The 16,837-nt window shown below is 46.8% G+C and overlaps 2 protein-coding genes and 3 non-coding genes across 5 annotated transcripts in view; all 5 read left to right on the plus strand.

Annotated features, from left to right (window-relative positions):
* The first annotated feature begins 591 nt into the window (after positions 1-591).
* On the plus strand, positions 592-8,274 carry HSPA8 (heat shock protein family A (Hsp70) member 8). The gene is made up of 10 exons (XM_032964387.2): positions 592-749; positions 2,860-3,083; positions 3,515-3,720; positions 4,049-4,201; positions 4,731-5,003; positions 5,340-5,622; positions 5,852-6,054; positions 6,380-6,578; positions 6,779-7,011; positions 7,615-8,274. The coding sequence occupies exons 2-10, from the start codon at positions 2,879-2,881 to the stop codon at positions 7,804-7,806; spliced, it is 1,947 nt and encodes a 648-aa protein (XP_032820278.1). The 5' UTR covers positions 592-749; positions 2,860-2,878; the 3' UTR covers positions 7,807-8,274.
* LOC116948238 (small nucleolar RNA SNORD14) lies at positions 5,677-5,769 on the plus strand. The gene has a single exon (XR_004403774.1). It is a non-coding gene; the product is annotated as a small nucleolar RNA SNORD14 (small nucleolar RNA).
* Positions 6,210-6,302, plus strand: LOC116948237 (small nucleolar RNA SNORD14). The gene has a single exon (XR_004403772.1). It is a non-coding gene; the product is annotated as a small nucleolar RNA SNORD14 (small nucleolar RNA).
* LOC116948236 (small nucleolar RNA SNORD14) lies at positions 7,434-7,522 on the plus strand. The gene has a single exon (XR_004403771.1). It is a non-coding gene; the product is annotated as a small nucleolar RNA SNORD14 (small nucleolar RNA).
* A 6,432-nt stretch (positions 8,275-14,706) lies between the features above and the next one.
* The window catches only part of LOC116948074 (uncharacterized), a 163,094-nt gene continuing 160,963 nt past the window's right edge, over positions 14,707-16,837 (plus strand). The window contains exon 1 of the mRNA XM_076071221.1: positions 14,707-14,816. The gene's annotated coding sequence lies outside the window, so the exon portion shown is untranslated. The remainder of the gene's footprint in view (positions 14,817-16,837) is intronic.

Below are 16,837 nucleotides of genomic sequence, written 5' to 3' on the forward strand. Positions count from 1 at the left end.
GAGCGGTGACGTAATGCGCAGTGACGTCATGGAGGAACACGGCGTGGGGGAGGGGCGGGGTGCAACGCCGAGGGGCGGTGCGGGGAGCGGTCCGGTTGAGGGGCCTGGCGCGGTGGAGGGGCGGGGATCGGGTGAGGGTGGGGGAGACGTCAGCGAGCGAGACCCGGCGCGCTCGCGGGAGAGGGGCGGGGCTAGGGAGGGGGGGAAACAAAAGTCGCGCGAGATGTGGGCGCGCGCGCGCGTACGCCAGGGAAGAGGGGCGGGGTTTTTTTTGGGGGGGGGGGGTTTAGGGGCGGGGTTTTAGGGGGGTTGAGGGGCAGGGCTTGGGGGGGGGGACAACAGCGCGAGAGTCCCGGTGCGCTCGCTGGGGGGAAAGGGAGGGGGGGGGAACAGAGAGGTCGCGCGAGACTTGGGCGCACGCGCGGGAACGCAGGGGGAAGAAGGGCGGGGCTTAGTGGTGGTGGGGGCTCGAGGGGCGTGGCTTTGAGGGGGGGTGGGAGCAGCGTGGTGGAGGCGGTGGGGGGTGCGGAAGAGGGAAAAAAATGGGCGCGAGCGTGTCCGGGCGATGCGGCGTATGATTGGCCGCGGGGGCGTCACGTGGGCAGAGAATGTTCTGGAAAGTGGCCGGATATAAAAGGGGCGCGCAGTGCGGCGTGCGGCCTCACACTCGCGTCCGCCATCAACCGACAGGCCGCGCCGCCCTCTGCCTGCCCCGAAGAACCCTCGACTAAAAGAAAGGAAAAAAATAAGTACGTGTAACCTTTTATTTGGGAGGGTTGGGGGGAAAAAACTGTTTACTTCGCGATAATGTTTTAAATTAGTGGTGTTTCGTCGATTTTTGTCTGTTTTTTTATTTCTCGTTTTCCTGTGCCGGCCCCCGCGCGGTTCGCCGGTGTTTTCCCGGCTGTGGCTAATGGCGGCCAGCGAAAGCGCGGTACAGTGTTAGCGCGACTCCGGGTGGTTATTGTTTGTTGTTAACTTTAGTTATGAGGCGATGTAAGATAATTTGTGTTTTTTTTTTTAAGGTAAATGGATGTTTGCGTTACAAAATGGCGTGTGTTTAGTCGACCCCCTGCTTTATTTTTAAAAAAATATATATAGCGTTGGTAACCGCGGCTTGGTTTAATAGCATAGAGTAAGCCAGGTCTGCTTTTAAAGCAAACGCTGAGTGTTGTGTATTCACGACGTTGTCTTCACCGCGTGGAAGGAACTCGAACTTAATCCTTGTAGGGAGGGGCGGCTTGCGCTTCTGCTTAATGGACTCTTGCGGTCCAGAGGTCGCCAGCTCGATTTTGCGCCACGGTCAATGCATCGTCGTGTTTAATATTTTTAAGCTATTTAAGTGCAACACGGCGCTTTTGTGTGGGCGTGTCGGGTCGTTTCGCTCCACGTGTAGGAGGGAGATTCTTCAAAGAAGCGGCCGCCGCAATGGGTCTCGATGTCTTAATACAAACCGGCCAATCTAAAACAACGGAATGCTTATACAGCATCGCTACAGAAGACGCGGCGAATAACGCAACCGATGGGCGGTGGTAGCTTGGAGGAGCAGATTGCGCCCTTGCACAACCTGGTTCCTCCGCAGCCATTTCCACGATTTGTCCGATGTGCCCTCGCGCGTTGGCTAATGCACGTGGCGTTGACCAGCTCTAGACTGTCGAAGAACTCTCGTGTAACGAGACGTCTTCGCGTATTGTTACGTGATTTTTTTTTCCCTTTTAAACAAACCCCGTCCGCATGCGCCTATTGGATAATTGTAGGGTGGGGAAATAGCGTAATGGCTCGTGGAGGTAATCTCCAGGATTTTAAAGGTTTTTGTAATTGTGTGGCGATGATGGGTTGACCACGGTGGTGGTGGTTGGGGAGAGACCGGCTTGAGATTCCGCCAGCGAACAAAGACGGGGGGGAGGGGCGGGTCACGTGGGAGGGGGGCATCGTGAGCCCCGCCCCCTGCCTACTTCGCAGACCGGCATCCGGTCACGTGGGCACGAGCACATCGTGCTCGTCCCGGTTCCGCTTTTTTGTGGGCGGGGCTGTTACGTGAACGTGGTTGTAGGGGCGTGGTTATTGAGGGGGGGAGGGGTTTTCGGGAGGGGGCGTTGCTGATGCGGGGGGGGGGGCTTTTGGGTGGCAAATGCGCGGTGGGGGGGGGTGTTTGGTGCGATAATGGAGCGGCTTCGAATAAAAACTTAATAATAATTGGGAGGAATCGCGTGAGCTTATAGAAGCTCTTGTTCTCGCAAATGTCCAGACAGATCGACTCTTGCGAGTGTGGAGGCGGTTCGATTAAAGTAAACTGCGATTTAATATTTAAGTGGACGCTAAGACTTGTTGCATCGAGTGGGGGAAGTGTGGTGGTGGTGAAGGTTTCGGTTTTAATGGTAAATGCGAGGCTCTTCCGCGCTGAGCCCGGGTTGCTGTTACGGATTTCGCTTGCGTGCCAAAGGGCTGAGCTTTTTTGGGAGAGGGGGGGGGGGTGTTGCGTAACTCGTTGCTGCAACTGCTGGCTTGTAAACCTCGCGAGGGATTAGGAGGCGTAACTGATATGTACCTACATTTTGTGGTTGGCTTGGCATGACGAGCATGACGTGTTGGCCCGCAGCCACAAATGCAGCCGAGTACGCGGTGTACTCGCCAAGCGGAAACAAGACCTCAACATGTTGATTCTCGGATAGACCTTTTAAACTATTCATTTTTAAACATTCTAAAGATAGACGTATTTCAATGGGTGCAACGTTTAACGCTTAAAATTTACAACTCGAGATTTTCATTATGGTTTTCGAGATCTTTTTGTTTCAAAATATGCATGTGTACATGGCAATTCTGACTGAATTTCCTCCCCCCCCCCCCTCTTTGGTGCAGACATAAAAATAAAGCAAACATGTCGAAGGGACCGGCAGTAGGGATCGACCTTGGCACCACCTACTCGTGCGTGGGAGTGTTCCAGCATGGGAAGGTGGAGATCATCGCCAATGACCAGGGGAACCGCACCACGCCCTCCTACGTGGCCTTCAATGACTCGGAGCGCCTCATCGGTGATGCAGCCAAGAACCAGGTTGCCATGAACCCCACCAACACCGTCTTCGGTACGTGTTAATATATTTTCGCCAAAGACCTGAATTGCCGGTTTTTGTGAGTGCAAGGGAGGGGGGTTATCTTTATATTCACTACGGTGGATTTAATGTATGGTTGTGTGCACATGTTGGCTTGGAGGCATTTAAGTCGACAAACCATGCATTCTTTTCATTTGAGCTACCCCCTGGCTTTTTACGAATATGCCCTGAATTCCGCTGGTGAAATAATTGCTAGTAACAAGGATGTTCCCCCGTCGCATTTTCTGCAGAAATATCTAAAATTAATGATGCACCACTTGATAAAAAAAAACCCAGATTGCATTACTGACATTCCCGCATGTCTTGTTAATGGCCATAGTGGCCACGACTGTTGCTGACCTCAAGCTAGCTTAACCTTGAGACGGGCGCTGCTCTTAAGTGATGGTCACTTTATTTAATTGCAGATGCCAAGCGCCTGATTGGGCGCCGCTTTGACGACCCTGTGGTGCACGCCGACATGAAGCACTGGCCATTCACGGTGGTGAGCGACGGTGGGCGACCCAAGGTGCAGGTCGAGTACAAGGGCGAAAACAAGACCTTCTACCCAGAGGAAGTCTCCTCCATGGTGCTCACCAAGATGAAGGAGATTGCAGAGGCCTACCTGGGAAAGGTAATGTCCTGGCATTTAATGGATAATCTCTCTTTAAATAATTGGTGGGCGGGGTTATGCGTGTTTGAAGAGATTCTCACGTCCTCGTCAGTTTACAATCGTTGCTTGTAAGTGAGCCATGTATAGTGTAGTACTTGGATGCCGTAAGGACATGTGAAAGAGAAAACTGCACCTTCAAAGACGAGTGGTGTTATCTCATTTATTTTCATTATAATGTTACTTAAAAGCATACCAATAATTTTGTGCTGATTTTGTGAATACGTGAATGCTTTAAATAGTTTTGTTTTTTCCGCGGCTGACATGCACCTGTGCTTTGCCTCATTTCCAGACTGTAACAAATGCTGTGGTGACTGTACCGGCCTATTTCAACGACTCACAGCGGCAAGCCACCAAAGATGCCGGCACCATTGCAGGGCTGAATGTGCTGCGTATTATTAATGAGCCAACAGCAGCAGCCATTGCCTATGGCCTTGACAAGAAGGTAATTATGCACACCTGGGCACAAGTGCTGATGTTGTAGTCTGTTCCATTTTTGAATGTGTAAATGGTTGTATATTGTTGCATGGTTTTAATTTCTGCTTTTTTTTTGTTGCCGGTTTACTTTCGCTCTGGACATGAGGTACAAAAGGTGATATATGACGGGCACACTTGAATCCACCCTTATTTCGCAGACATTCTCATGCAATGCATTTATGGAAAGGTGTAGAGACATAATTTTACCCATTATTTGAATTGAAATGACCCTTACAACTTTTAAAGGGGATTAAATTTGTTAAATTGCAACATTGGCTCAACCTTTATTTGAGGTTAATTTGGATTGTGAGCATCACTAAGCTGGTGTCACCAATATTTTGGATGGAAATGCATTGATTGAGGCTTTCAGTAAAGTGTTTTTATTCGGGGTGAATCCAAGTAATATTGCACAACATTTTAAATTGCAATTGTTCTTTTGTAAATACGCCGGTTCGCAGTCGTACGGCTATTAAAAGAGGTAAACAATTACGTTTCAGGTTGGCGGCGAGCGAAATGTCCTCATTTTCGACCTGGGCGGCGGCACATTCGACGTGTCCATCCTGACCATCGAGGACGGCATTTTTGAGGTGAAGTCAACGGCGGGCGACACTCATCTGGGTGGCGAGGACTTTGACAACCGCATGGTGAACCACTTCATCCAGGAGTTCAAGCGCAAGCACAAGAAGGACATCAGCGACAACAAGCGCGCCGTGCGTCGCCTGCGCACTGCCTGTGAGAGGGCAAAGCGCACCCTCTCCTCGTCCACTCAGGTATGGTCGATGGACCGCTCGGCACGTGTCTGAGCCTCTAAACCGTTTTAGGTAATACGTTGAGGATGTACTATTGATTTTTTTCTGGGAACGTTTCTTGAAATTTTTACAATTGCACAGTTGTGATGTGAACTTCTGTGGAGGTGTAGGTGGGGTTGGCAATTTGCACATCCAACTGGAGTTTACATGTTTTTTTTCCCCAGGAAAATCTTGACTGTGCAATGCTTTATATTTATTTGTCCTTAAGAAACGTAATAGGAGATACGTTGGTAATTAAAGTTTGCCTCGTCGAGTGGCTTTACGTGAGAGAAACTGATCATCTGACTGTCCTTACAGGCGAGCATTGAGATCGACTCCCTGTACGAGGGCATCGACTTCTACACGTCCATCACGCGTGCTCGCTTTGAGGAGCTGAACGCCGACCTGTTCCGTGGCACCCTCGAACCCGTGGAGAAGTCTCTGCGTGACGCCAAGCTCGACAAGGCCCAGATCCACGACATCGTCCTGGTCGGTGGCTCCACGCGTATCCCCAAGATCCAGAAGCTGCTGCAAGACTTCTTCAACGGCAAAGAGCTGAACAAGAGCATTAACCCTGACGAGGCTGTTGCCTATGGAGCTGGTAAGCCTTTGCAGCTGAGAAAAAAAACACATTGCTTTAAAATTGCAAATTAAATCGCTGTGATGATGGATTCCATACCATTCGTAGTTTCCACCAGAGACCGTCACAGGTCAATGATGGCCTAACCTTCCTTGGATGTCTGAGCGATTTTAAAATTGTATATTTTTTTATTTTATTACCAGTAAATGTGCAATGAACAGGAGCTAATGCGCGTTGTTTTACAATTCAGCTGTGCAGGCTGCCATCCTCTGCGGAGACAAGTCTGAGAACGTCCAGGACCTGCTGCTGCTTGACGTCACCCCGCTGTCCCTGGGCATTGAGACTGCTGGTGGAGTGATGACTGCTCTCATCAAGCGCAACACCACCATCCCCACCAAGCAGACGCAGACGTTCACCACCTACTCTGACAACCAGCCCGGTGTGCTCATTCAGGTATGGTACCACGCCAACTGTGCTTGCAAAAAGACCTTGTGCCTTGGAGCATAATGATTAGCTTTTTGGGAGCGTAGATAATTTCTTTTGTGGTTTACATATATACCCAAGTGGATTCTTCCATATTTATGTTTAGGTGTGCTCGATGGTACTGATTGCTGTGATGATGGATTCCATACCATTCGTAGTTTCCACCAGAGACCTACACAGGTCAATGTTGGCCTAACCTTCCTTGGATGTCTGAGCAATCAAACACCATTTTAATATACTTGCAGTATTGCTTCTTAGATTTGGCAATCAAACTCCACCTGTCTGCGATTTACAGGTGTATGAGGGTGAGCGTGCCATGACCAAGGATAACAACTTGCTGGGCAAGTTCGAGCTGACGGGCATCCCTCCTGCACCCCGTGGAGTCCCTCAGATTGAAGTAACCTTTGACATCGATGCCAATGGCATCCTCAATGTGTCTGCTGTGGACAAGAGCACTGGCAAGGAGAACAAGATCACCATCACCAATGACAAGGGTATGTGGAACGTCTCTAAATCTCGGGTATATGTAATGTATTTTACATAACACCAGTGGCTTTGGATTTCACTGCGCAAAGCTAAGCGGTATGAATTTTGACTTAACTTTCGTGACTGCAGGAATTCATTCTTTGGTTCTTTCGGTCAAGTCACGTTGATGGAAAAAATAATAAGTTGTACGATTCTTGTTTTGTCACAGGTCGTCTGAGCAAGGAGGACATCGAGCGCATGGTGCAGGAGGCCGAGCGCTACAAACAGGAGGATGAGAGCCAGCGCGACAAGATCTCTGTGAAGAACGGCCTCGAGTCCTACGCCTTCAACCTCAAATCCACCGTTGAGGACGAGAAGCTGCAGGGCAAAATCAGCGATGAAGACAAGAAGAAGATCCAGGACAAGTGCAAAGACGTGCTGGACTGGCTGGACAAGAACCAGGTGAAGTGACGCACCTGGCAGACGCTATGGCATAACCTGGATATATCTATCGCCTTTTATTCACAACTAGTTTTTTTTTAAATAGACTACTTTGAATCCCGTTTTTGCATGAACAGATTAATTTGTAATTTACAATGGGCCAAGTCGGCAGTAATGTGCTTCCTGGCCTCTTGATCAAAGTTGTGCATTTACAAAGCAGTTTTCTGGCCTCTTAAGGGCTGGTGCATACAAAGGATGCTTGGAATTTAATGGCAATGTAGGGTTTACGTTTTTGCAAAATAACTTGCACAGAAAGATGGTGGGATACAGACTATTAAAATGGTGGTGTTGTCCACTCAACAGCTGTGGCACCTAACAGAAGGCAGGAGTTGAAGGCAATGTTTTGCCTTCACTTCGACAAGCCTTGGCTTCTTAGATGAACATTGCTATGATGATGGATTCCATACCATTCGTAGTTTCCACCAGAAACTTCGGTTGATGATGGCCAATCCTTCCTTGGATGTCTGAGCAATGTCTATCGAGAATAACCATATTACTAAATGGTGTTGGCTTTGTTAAATGCGGTTGTAATCTTATTGGTTTGCTGGGGACTTTGCATTGCAGACTGCTGAAAAGGAGGAGTTTGAACACCAACAGAAGGAGCTGGAGAAAATCTGCAACCCGATCATCACGAAGCTTTACCAGGGTGCGGGTGGAATGCCTGGGGGAATGCCCGGTGGCTTTCCTGGAGCTGGTGCTGCCCCGAGTGGTGGTGGCGGTTCTTCATCCGGCCCCACCATTGAGGAGGTGGATTAAATACGGCCAGTAAACCAGATGCAATCCTTAAGTTAACACCATGGCTAGACAAGCAAATCAAGCAGGACCTTGTACAATTGTTCTTCCCAATACCTTTTGTACTTTGCCATTGCCCACAATTTATCTTAAAATAATTGTCACGGTTTGACCCTGTTCATATTGTAATTGCAAGTTTACAGATTTAATGTACTGTGGGATCCTTGCATGTCCATCTGGTTTCCCAGTCGTTCTTCAGCAAGGTGTTCCAAGTCTGAAAGTTTTGGGAATTTGGCTCGAGTTTTAAACTTGATGTACAATTTTAGTTGTAACCAACAAAATTGTTAACGAATATTTGCAGTAACCATGGCCAATAAACTACTAGCATCTGGTGCTGTGAAGCGCTTATGAGGACCAGCACATGCATATGAGCACTGTTGTATGTGAACACTGTTTTGAATGTCTAGTCCTTAAATAAAGCAACCAACAATGTGTGGTTGTGGTGTCCTTTAATGTGGTGTTTTCTTTCTCATGTACTGTAATGCACTTTGAAATGACCAGTTCGGAGAACACTCGAATGGAAAAAAAAGCATTGTTTATAAACAATTCATTGAATAAAAGAAAGTTGGCACTGGACAAAACTACTTGTCTTACGGGTTTAAATACTGCACTTTTTTTGCGAGCTGGTAGGGTGTGCTGTTTGATTCTCGCCAGTGGTTAATATGGAGTGCCTTGGTTAGCCAACCCAAAATGAGCATTGGCTTATGGTGGCTTTGTAAATAAAGACTACGTTTGAAGGCGTTTTAGTCGTTGAGCTTTAGATCTGGCGAGTGTAAAGGTATTTGAGGCCACGCTGTGAAGCCTGCATAAATTGGTACCCATCTTGCTCAACGCATCCCTTACACCGTTCATTTGTGTGTATTTGAAAAATACATAATTGGGACCTTTTCACGTGGTTTTAATTTGCCAAAACCTGATGTTTGCTATATGGTACCACTGCAGTTTCTTCCGATTAGCATGGTTGGCTACGTACGTTGCGAAAGAGTGCAACATGGATGTCCTCGACCTCGAGGGTCTTTTAAAATTTGGTTATGCCCCCTGTAAAACTAATTGTACGGTCTCCCCATGCACGGCAAACATGGCACAGATGCTTGATGTCCCCTTGGTGCAGATGGTTTTTCATTTATAAACAGCTTCCTATGTTTGAACTATGAAAACTGCTGCCATCTGGTAGTTTGAACCTTAAACATCAAAACGAGACTACCTATAACACTTCATTTTACCAGGTGAGGTCCACACATTGCTCTTCCAAGCGCGACCTGTCCAAAGAAGTGTTTGTAGTAGACGGCCAAGTGTTAATGTGGAGGGAAAGACCTGCAGAAAAATCCACGATGGCACGGGTAGAATACTAGAACTCCATACGGGATTGAACCCACAACCTGTTTGAGAGCTGGTTAACGTCTCCAATGCAGCGAATCCACTTTCTGAACTCCACTCGTCATTTTTCCTGTTCCCTCGGGAATAAGTACGGGTTTCTTGAAGCTGAACTTGTAGCCTTGTGATTTTTAATGAGGGATTAAGTGAACTGTCATATGCAGTAGATCATGTCGGTGGAAGTTAGATTTTTAAGGAAATTAATCTTGGGAATTGAACATTATCCTTGCAGAAGTCATGACCCTATACTAATCAGGAACTTTTACTCCCAAGTAATTAAGTTTTTATACTCTGGTTCTATTGGGTAAAGTCACGTAGGTGAAAATAAAATAAAAAATCACGACGTTTCGGCCACAACACAAGCAGCCTTCATCAGGTGAAGGGACGAGACTGGAGGACAGTGCTGGAGTGGGAGAAGCCACGCTTGGATCACGACCTTTAAGCTGTGTGAGAAGAAAGTGCCTTGACAAAGGAATTAGCATAGAATTTAGCATTGAAATAGCTGAGTGATTAGCTTTTAACTGGTTACAGAAATAGCTGTTAAAGTTGGAGCATATACATTCACCGAGGCACCTAGTACTCATCAAACAGGAGAATTTAGCAAAACAACCACGCTCAGACAGCGGACCTTTAAACTGTGCGAACAAACAAGGTGTTCTGACAAAGAAATTAGCATTTGATTGGCAGATTTTAAGAAAGGTGGTGTACGTGCCGTTTGGCGCGGGGGGGGGGGGGGGGAGTTGACCTATTGATGGTGTGAAAAGGGAATTTATAAGAGCTGCGAAAGTTTGGGGTACCACTACTTGAAAAATATACTGTACCATTGAAATTAGTTTAATGTTTAGTTCGATTTAGAACATCTTTCCAATGGTTGCTTAATTTGAAACCATCCTCGGTTGAAATTGTGTCTGTGTTTGTAGATCTGAATTGCTTCATGAACACATCTCTGATAAAAGCCCGTGGATTTGCAAAGAACCTTGGTATCGGAGAAAATTATATCGTGATCCCCCACAGCGTTGTAACAGTGATCAGCCACAGCAGAAGAATTCGTTTTGCCGTGTTTCAAATCCTGATTCCCACCACCACCCAGCCCAAAATAATTCTCTCATCAAAACTTTATACCATAGGGCTCATTGCATTTCGGACCAACACCACCTGACCAGTGAATTAAAACATGTACGCCTGGCCCTCAAAAGGAATGGTTACTCTGACCGCACCATCCGCCAAGCTGTCTCCCTCCATACAGAAACAACCACTTGATACTCTGGTCAAAACCATCACACTTCCATATATAGCAGGCGTTACTAAAAAGATTTCCAAAATTCTAAACAAACACAAGATCCAGGTCCGGTTCAATACAGTACACAAAATTCGTGATCTTATCCCATCCGTGAAGGATGTCATTCCTGATTTACAGTACCCCGGGGTTTACAAATTGAGTTGTACCTGCGGTGATTGCTATATCGGTGAGACAAAGCGACATGTCTCTGACCGAATTCGTGAGCACAAATCAGATTTGAAACACGGCAAAACGAATTCTTCTGCCATGGCTGATCACTGTTACAACGCTGTGGGGGATCACGATATAATTTTCTCCGATACCAAGGTTCTTTGCAAACCCACAGGCTTTTATCAGAGATTTGTTCATGAAGCAATTCAGATCTACAAACAGACAATTTCAACCGAGAGGATGGTTTCAAATTAAGCAACCATTGGAAAGATGTTCTAAATCGAACTAAACATTAAAATAATTTCAATGGTACAGTATATTTTTCAAGTAGTGGTACCCCAAACTTTCGCAGCTCTTATAAATTCCCTTTTCACACCATCACTAGGTAAACTCCCCCTCCCCCCCTTCCCCCGCGCCAAATGGCACGTACACCACCTCTTTCCTAAAATCCGCCAATCAAATGCTAATTTTTATGCTAATTTCTTTGTCAGGACACCTTGTTTACTCGCACACAGTTTAAAGGTCCGCTGTCTGAGCGTGGTTGTGTTTCGCTAAATTCTCCTGTTTGATGAGTACTAGGTGCCACGGTGAATGTATATGCTCTGACTTTAACATAGCTATTTCTGTGACCAGTTACAAGCTAATCACTCAGCTATTTCAATGCTAAATTCTATGCTAATTCCTTTGTCAAGGGGTACCTCTGCGGATGTGTATACTTTAACTTAGCTATTTCAATGAGCCATTTCAATGCTAAATTCTATGCTAATTCCTTTGTCAAGGCGCTTCGTGTTTTTCTTCTCACACAGCTTAAAGGTCGTGATCTATACGTGGCTTCTCCCACTCCAGCGCTGTCCTCCAGACAGTCTCGTTCCTTCACCTGATGAAGGCCGCTTGTGTTGTGGCCGAAACGTCGTGATTTTTTGTTATTTTATTTTCACCTACGTGACTTTACCCAATCGAACCAAAGAGTATGGATCCTAGCAGTCACGAAAGCTTTAAATCTAGAAATGTTTAAGTTTTGTCACGGCATAATAATGAGGTCTAAAAAAAGCGAAAATTGCGTTTACAAGATGGATTGCCATTTTGTTGTGACTAGTACTCCGACCCAATTTCTCAGATGGCAGCACGGTGTAGGTACTGTATGATATCTTTAAAATGCAAATAATTTGCCAATTCTGGAGTACATTGTAAGCACAATAACCCTGATACACCATTGGGAACATAAGCCTTGGAGGTATTGGCGTTCAACTAGTTCCCGACATGCTGCATGCACCCTGGATAGTGGGTGTTTCATCTGCCTGAAAATGAATTGCCGGAACTGGCGTTTAATGGCGAGGCGTGGTTGCGACAACGGCGTTGGCAATGGTAACCTTGTGAAAGAAACATTAACAAAAACGCTAACTTTATTTCATGGGGTAAGGCCCACTGAACTAATATAACAATTTTTCATAAGCTCCCGCCACAAATGACAGCTCAACGAAGTTTGCTTATGTGGCAATTTATGGCAGCCAAATAATTGAGACGCATGTTTATAGATGTTGGGGGGGGGGGGGAACCGGAGGACCCGGAAAACAAATCAACGCGACCACGGGGACAGAGACACGCAGACTCCAAATATACAGCAGCAGGGGTCAGGGTCGGGATCGAACCCACGACCTCCTGTATACCAGCCGAGGTAGTTAACATCATTTCTTTAGAACTGCATTTTGTTTTAAGTTTGTTGTCGCGCACCTCTTGATTATCACGGTTGGCTACGTACGGTGCGAAAGAAGTTCAAATGCTCTTGCGAAATAGAGCAGTGCTTCTCAACCTCGTTTTTTTTTAATCCCACGGCACTTTTTCTGAGCGTTACTCTTATCTTGGCGGCACACCGAACAGCCATCGTGAGACCACGGTAGGGTGGGGGAGTCCGTCTCGCGGGTAGTCGGGGACCCATGGTGTGGGTGTCGTGGAGAGGTTGCGGGACTTGCCCGTTCGGTTCTTTCCGAATGCCTCATGCCGACGATTTCACGGCACAAGCTGGCTGGGACTTCGCGTCTCGGCACGCACGGCTGACGAGGAAGAGGGCTCTTGAAAGAAGCGTGGCACGTTATTAAATTATGAAAAATAATAGGTTTTACCCCTTCCGGCAATGAAAACAGGCGTTAAGATGTTCAAACACCAAATATAAACCTTTTACGACGAATCAACTACCGCATTAACCACGCGTGAACATGCAAACATTTTCCGAGCATGTTTTGTTTGCACGTTCACCACGACGTGTAGTTAATGCATTCAGTAGTTGATTCCTTGCAAAAAATGCTTCTATTTGGTGTCTGAACATCGTGACATCTGTTTCAGTGCCAGAAAGGGTGAAACCTGTTCCTATTGTTCGTAGTTTTATCCGTTGGCGAGGGCTGCGGTGGTCCTCGGCCGGGAGTTACGCGGACCCCGAGGGGTAACAACGTGGCAATGTACCACGGGCGATGTGAGCTGATTTATAAATGCGTGCAATCATACCATAACATCAAGACTCAATGGTGAAGTCACGTAGGAATCTGCCAATATAAAACAACTACGATACAAATGTAAATCCACGTGGTATAAAAGACCTTTGTAAAATCAATATTGATCGTAAAGAATTTGGTTCCTAAGAGTAACCAGCGAACAAATGACGTCATACATGCAGAGCGACAAGTTGAATTGGCTAAGTATACAAAATAAAAATAGGTTTTTACCCCTTCCTGGCAATAAAATATAGGCGTTAAGATGTTCAAACACTAAATAGTTACCTTTTTGGAAGGACTGCGGTGTATTATTTTGTACCTCACAAAACGGACATGAATCTTATGGCGAGACTCCGGGGTCCCGAATAAACGGAGGTCAAAATCGTAATTTTTATTTATTTTTGGCAATTCCATCCCACTGCGCACATAAACGACGCGACCCACCCAGAAATAGATCCTCTTGTTCTTCGCCAAGCACCCGTCATTGGCAAAATTGCCGTAGTCACAAACGAAACTTTTAAACTTTGATTAGCGCATCGTGTAGAGCTCGTTGAGAAGAATAGATTGCCTCGTTCGCCTTCAACAGACATAAAATGACGTCGCAACGCAGTTTATGTGAGAGCCGGGGGTTTATGGGAACCCCGGGGTCCCGCCACGAGGTTCATTTGGTATGAATATTGATGCCTCATTATCCACGCATTTATTTTCTCAGAACCATGTTGGGTCGGGCAAAGATGGTTTACTCGCTTGAAAGAAAATTCAACAATATGACAAAAATAATAATAATAATGTTTTACCCTTTGTGAAACTCAAACCTGCTCTTATTTTTTGCATACTTTGATACTGACAAAAAAGGTCCCAAGTTAATTTTCAACCAGGGTGGGTGGGTGTTGGGGTTACACAGTGGCCCACACAAGGTTGAGTGAGAAACAACTGCCTTGACCAGGGTGGGTGGGTGTTGGGGTTACACAGTGGCCCACACAAGGTTGAGTGAGAAACAACTGCCTTGACCAGGGTGGGTGGGTGTTGGGTGTTACACAGTGGCCCACACAAGGTTGAGTGAGAAACAACTGCCTTGACCAGGGTGGATGGGTGTTGGGTGTTACACAGTGGCCCACACAAGGTTGAGTGAGAAACAACTGCCTTGACCAGGGTGGGTGGGTGTTGGGTGTTACACAGTGGCCCACACAAGGTTGAGTGAGAAACAACTGCCTTGACCAGGGTGGATGGGTGTTGGGTGTTACACAGTGGCCCACACAAGGTTGAGTGAGAAACAACTGCCTTGACCAGGGTGGGTGGGTGTTGGGTGTTACACAGTGGCCCACACAAGGTTGAGTGAGAAACAACTGCCTTGACCAGGGTGGGTGGGTGTTGGGTGTTACACAGTGGCCCACACAAGGGTGAGTGAGAACCAAACTGCCTTGGACCGTTCTCTGTACTTATCAACCTCCCCACCACCGCCACCACTCGAGGCTGCGGTAATTCCTGGAGCCGGCGCCTGCCGAGTTTTCTGAGAAACGCGCCCCCCCGCCCCCACCACCGTACGGCGTTTGTCGATGGCCAGGCACTCGGCTCTCGCCACTTTCAATTGACGCACGCGGCCACGCGTGTCCTGTCCCCGTGACCCCGTCCCGTCACCTCGTCAGCTTCGGAAGAGTGGAGAGGTATGTCGGACTCGCGTCTTATCAACAACAGCAGCTACTGATGTTGTGTTCCTGTGGCGAGACCGGCTGAGTAAGTTGTTGTTGTTTGTCTTCAGAGCAGCTGACGGCAATGTCTTCGTCGCCCGCCGTGAGTGAATGAATTGGCTTGAATGCTCGTCGCGAACTCTGTCTCCGTGCGGCGCACGAGGTGGCGAATTTCCCGACAGCCTCTTCGTCGTGGGTTTACAAGTTGTGTATTTGACTTTTTGAGCCGTTTTGCGAACCTTTTTCACCTCGTGACCAACGCGTATCCGATGTTCCCCACCGAGTAACGTTTCGCCCCCTTGTATCGTAAGTCAAAAAAAATAAGTTGTACCAATTTGAAGTTATAAACAATGCAAATGTGTGCGTGTAAAACGAACGCTTTTCTCCTTCATAGTTGTAAAGGGAGCGTGGAAAACTGCCAACACGCTTTGTTGCTCCGAGCGAGGCGCGCACACCAACGTGAGACTGATGAGAATGGTGAGAATGATGAGAATGGTGAGAATGGTGTTGTTATTCCTCGACAATTTCCATGGCTCTCACGATCAGAGAGGGGATCGTGAGTAAGGTTGGCCGCGTCAATATTTCTGTTGATTTTCCCCTTTTTGAAAGCAAGTACGTCTCGAACACCCCAGGTTGTACATTTTTTCCGCGTATTTTTCGCGCTATCGCTGATCATCGCTGTTGAGTGCAAAATGTGGTTTGAAAAGCCCCAGTAGAAATACGCAGGGAAATCTTCACAACTTATCTCATTGTTGCTGTGAGAACACAAAAAGACACGGAGACAGGGACGTATTATGAGAACCGTTGACGAGTGTTTCTCGAGAGAAGCGAAGTACCCAAAGGTAGGAATAGGTTTGACCCTTTCTGGCAATAAAACAGCTGTGTTCACGTGTGCAAACACCACACAAGAAACATTTCGCAAGGAATCAAGTACTGTATGCATTGACTGCACGTGCCGGCGGTGGTGAACATGCTAAACAAATCGTGCTCTGGTAGCCGTCGTCCTCAGACTAAAACGTCAAACTCAGATTGTAAATGTTGTTGTGGCCTGGCTCCCCAACACACAACCGGTTAGTGCTGTACTCGTGACGAATTGGCACGTTCTGTTGACGTGGTTGCGGGTTTTAACGACGCATTTATATATTTACGCGATCTAATCCCCAAGCAAACCTCTATTATGCATGATATTGGTTGATAATAATATATGCATTTTATTTAAACGGATTGGCCGGTTGCCAGAAAGGGTGAAACCTATTCTTATTTTTTATACTTTGATACTGGCACAAAAAGAACAAGGTCCCATTTTGAACGACGTTTAGTTCGTTGCTTTAAATGTCGACTTGCCTTGGGCGTTGAGGTTGGAATATTTATTAATGATCAAAACCAAAAACCACGACTCCCTCAGTGACGATCCATCATGCCACTCGTGTTGTGTCTCTGTTGTGTTGTGTCTCTGTTGTGTTGTGTCTCTGTTGTGCTGTGTCTATGTCTCTACTGTGTTGTGTCTCTGTTGTGTTGTGTCTCTACCGTGTTGTGTCTCTGTTGTGTTTTGTCTCTGTTGTGTCTCTGTTGTGTTGTGTCACTACTGTGTTGTGTCTCTGTTGTGTTGTGTCCCTGTTGTGTCTCTGTTGTGTTGTGTCTCTGTTGTGTTGCGTCTCTGTTGTGTTGTGTCTCTACTGTGTTGTGTCTCTGTTGTGTTGTGTCTCTGTTGTGTTGTGTCTCTGTTGTGTTGTGTCTCTGTTGTGTTGTGTCTCTACTGTGTTGTGTCTCTGTTGTGTTTGTCTATGTTTCTACTGTGTTGTGTCTCTGTTGTGTTGTGTCTCTGTTGTGTCTCTGTTGTGTTGTGTCACTGTTGTGTTGTGTCACTACTGTGTTGTGTCTCTGTTGTGTTGTGTCTCTGTTGTGTCTCTGTTGTGTTGTGTCTCTGTTGTGTTGTGTCTCTACTGTGTTGTGTCTCTGTTGTGTTGTGTCACTACTGTGTTGTGTCTCTGTTGTGT

The sequence above is a fragment of the Petromyzon marinus genome, chromosome 32, assembly GCF_048934315.1.
Source record: "Petromyzon marinus isolate PM22_M1 ecotype Great Lakes invasive population chromosome 32, UKy_Petmar_22M1.pri1.0, whole genome shotgun sequence".
Taxonomy (NCBI): Eukaryota; Metazoa; Chordata; class Hyperoartia; order Petromyzontiformes; family Petromyzontidae; genus Petromyzon; species Petromyzon marinus.

Coding starts and splice junctions, on each gene's coding strand:
- HSPA8 (XM_032964387.2), top strand. CDS start 2,879: ATGTCGAAGGGACCGGCAGTAGGGATCGACCTTGGCACCACCTACTCG. Junction 3,084..3,514: donor CCCCACCAACACCGTCTTCG/GTACGTGTTAAT, acceptor ATTTAATTGCAG/ATGCCAAGCGCCTGATTGGG. Junction 6,055..6,379: donor AGCCCGGTGTGCTCATTCAG/GTATGGTACCAC, acceptor TGCGATTTACAG/GTGTATGAGGGTGAGCGTGC.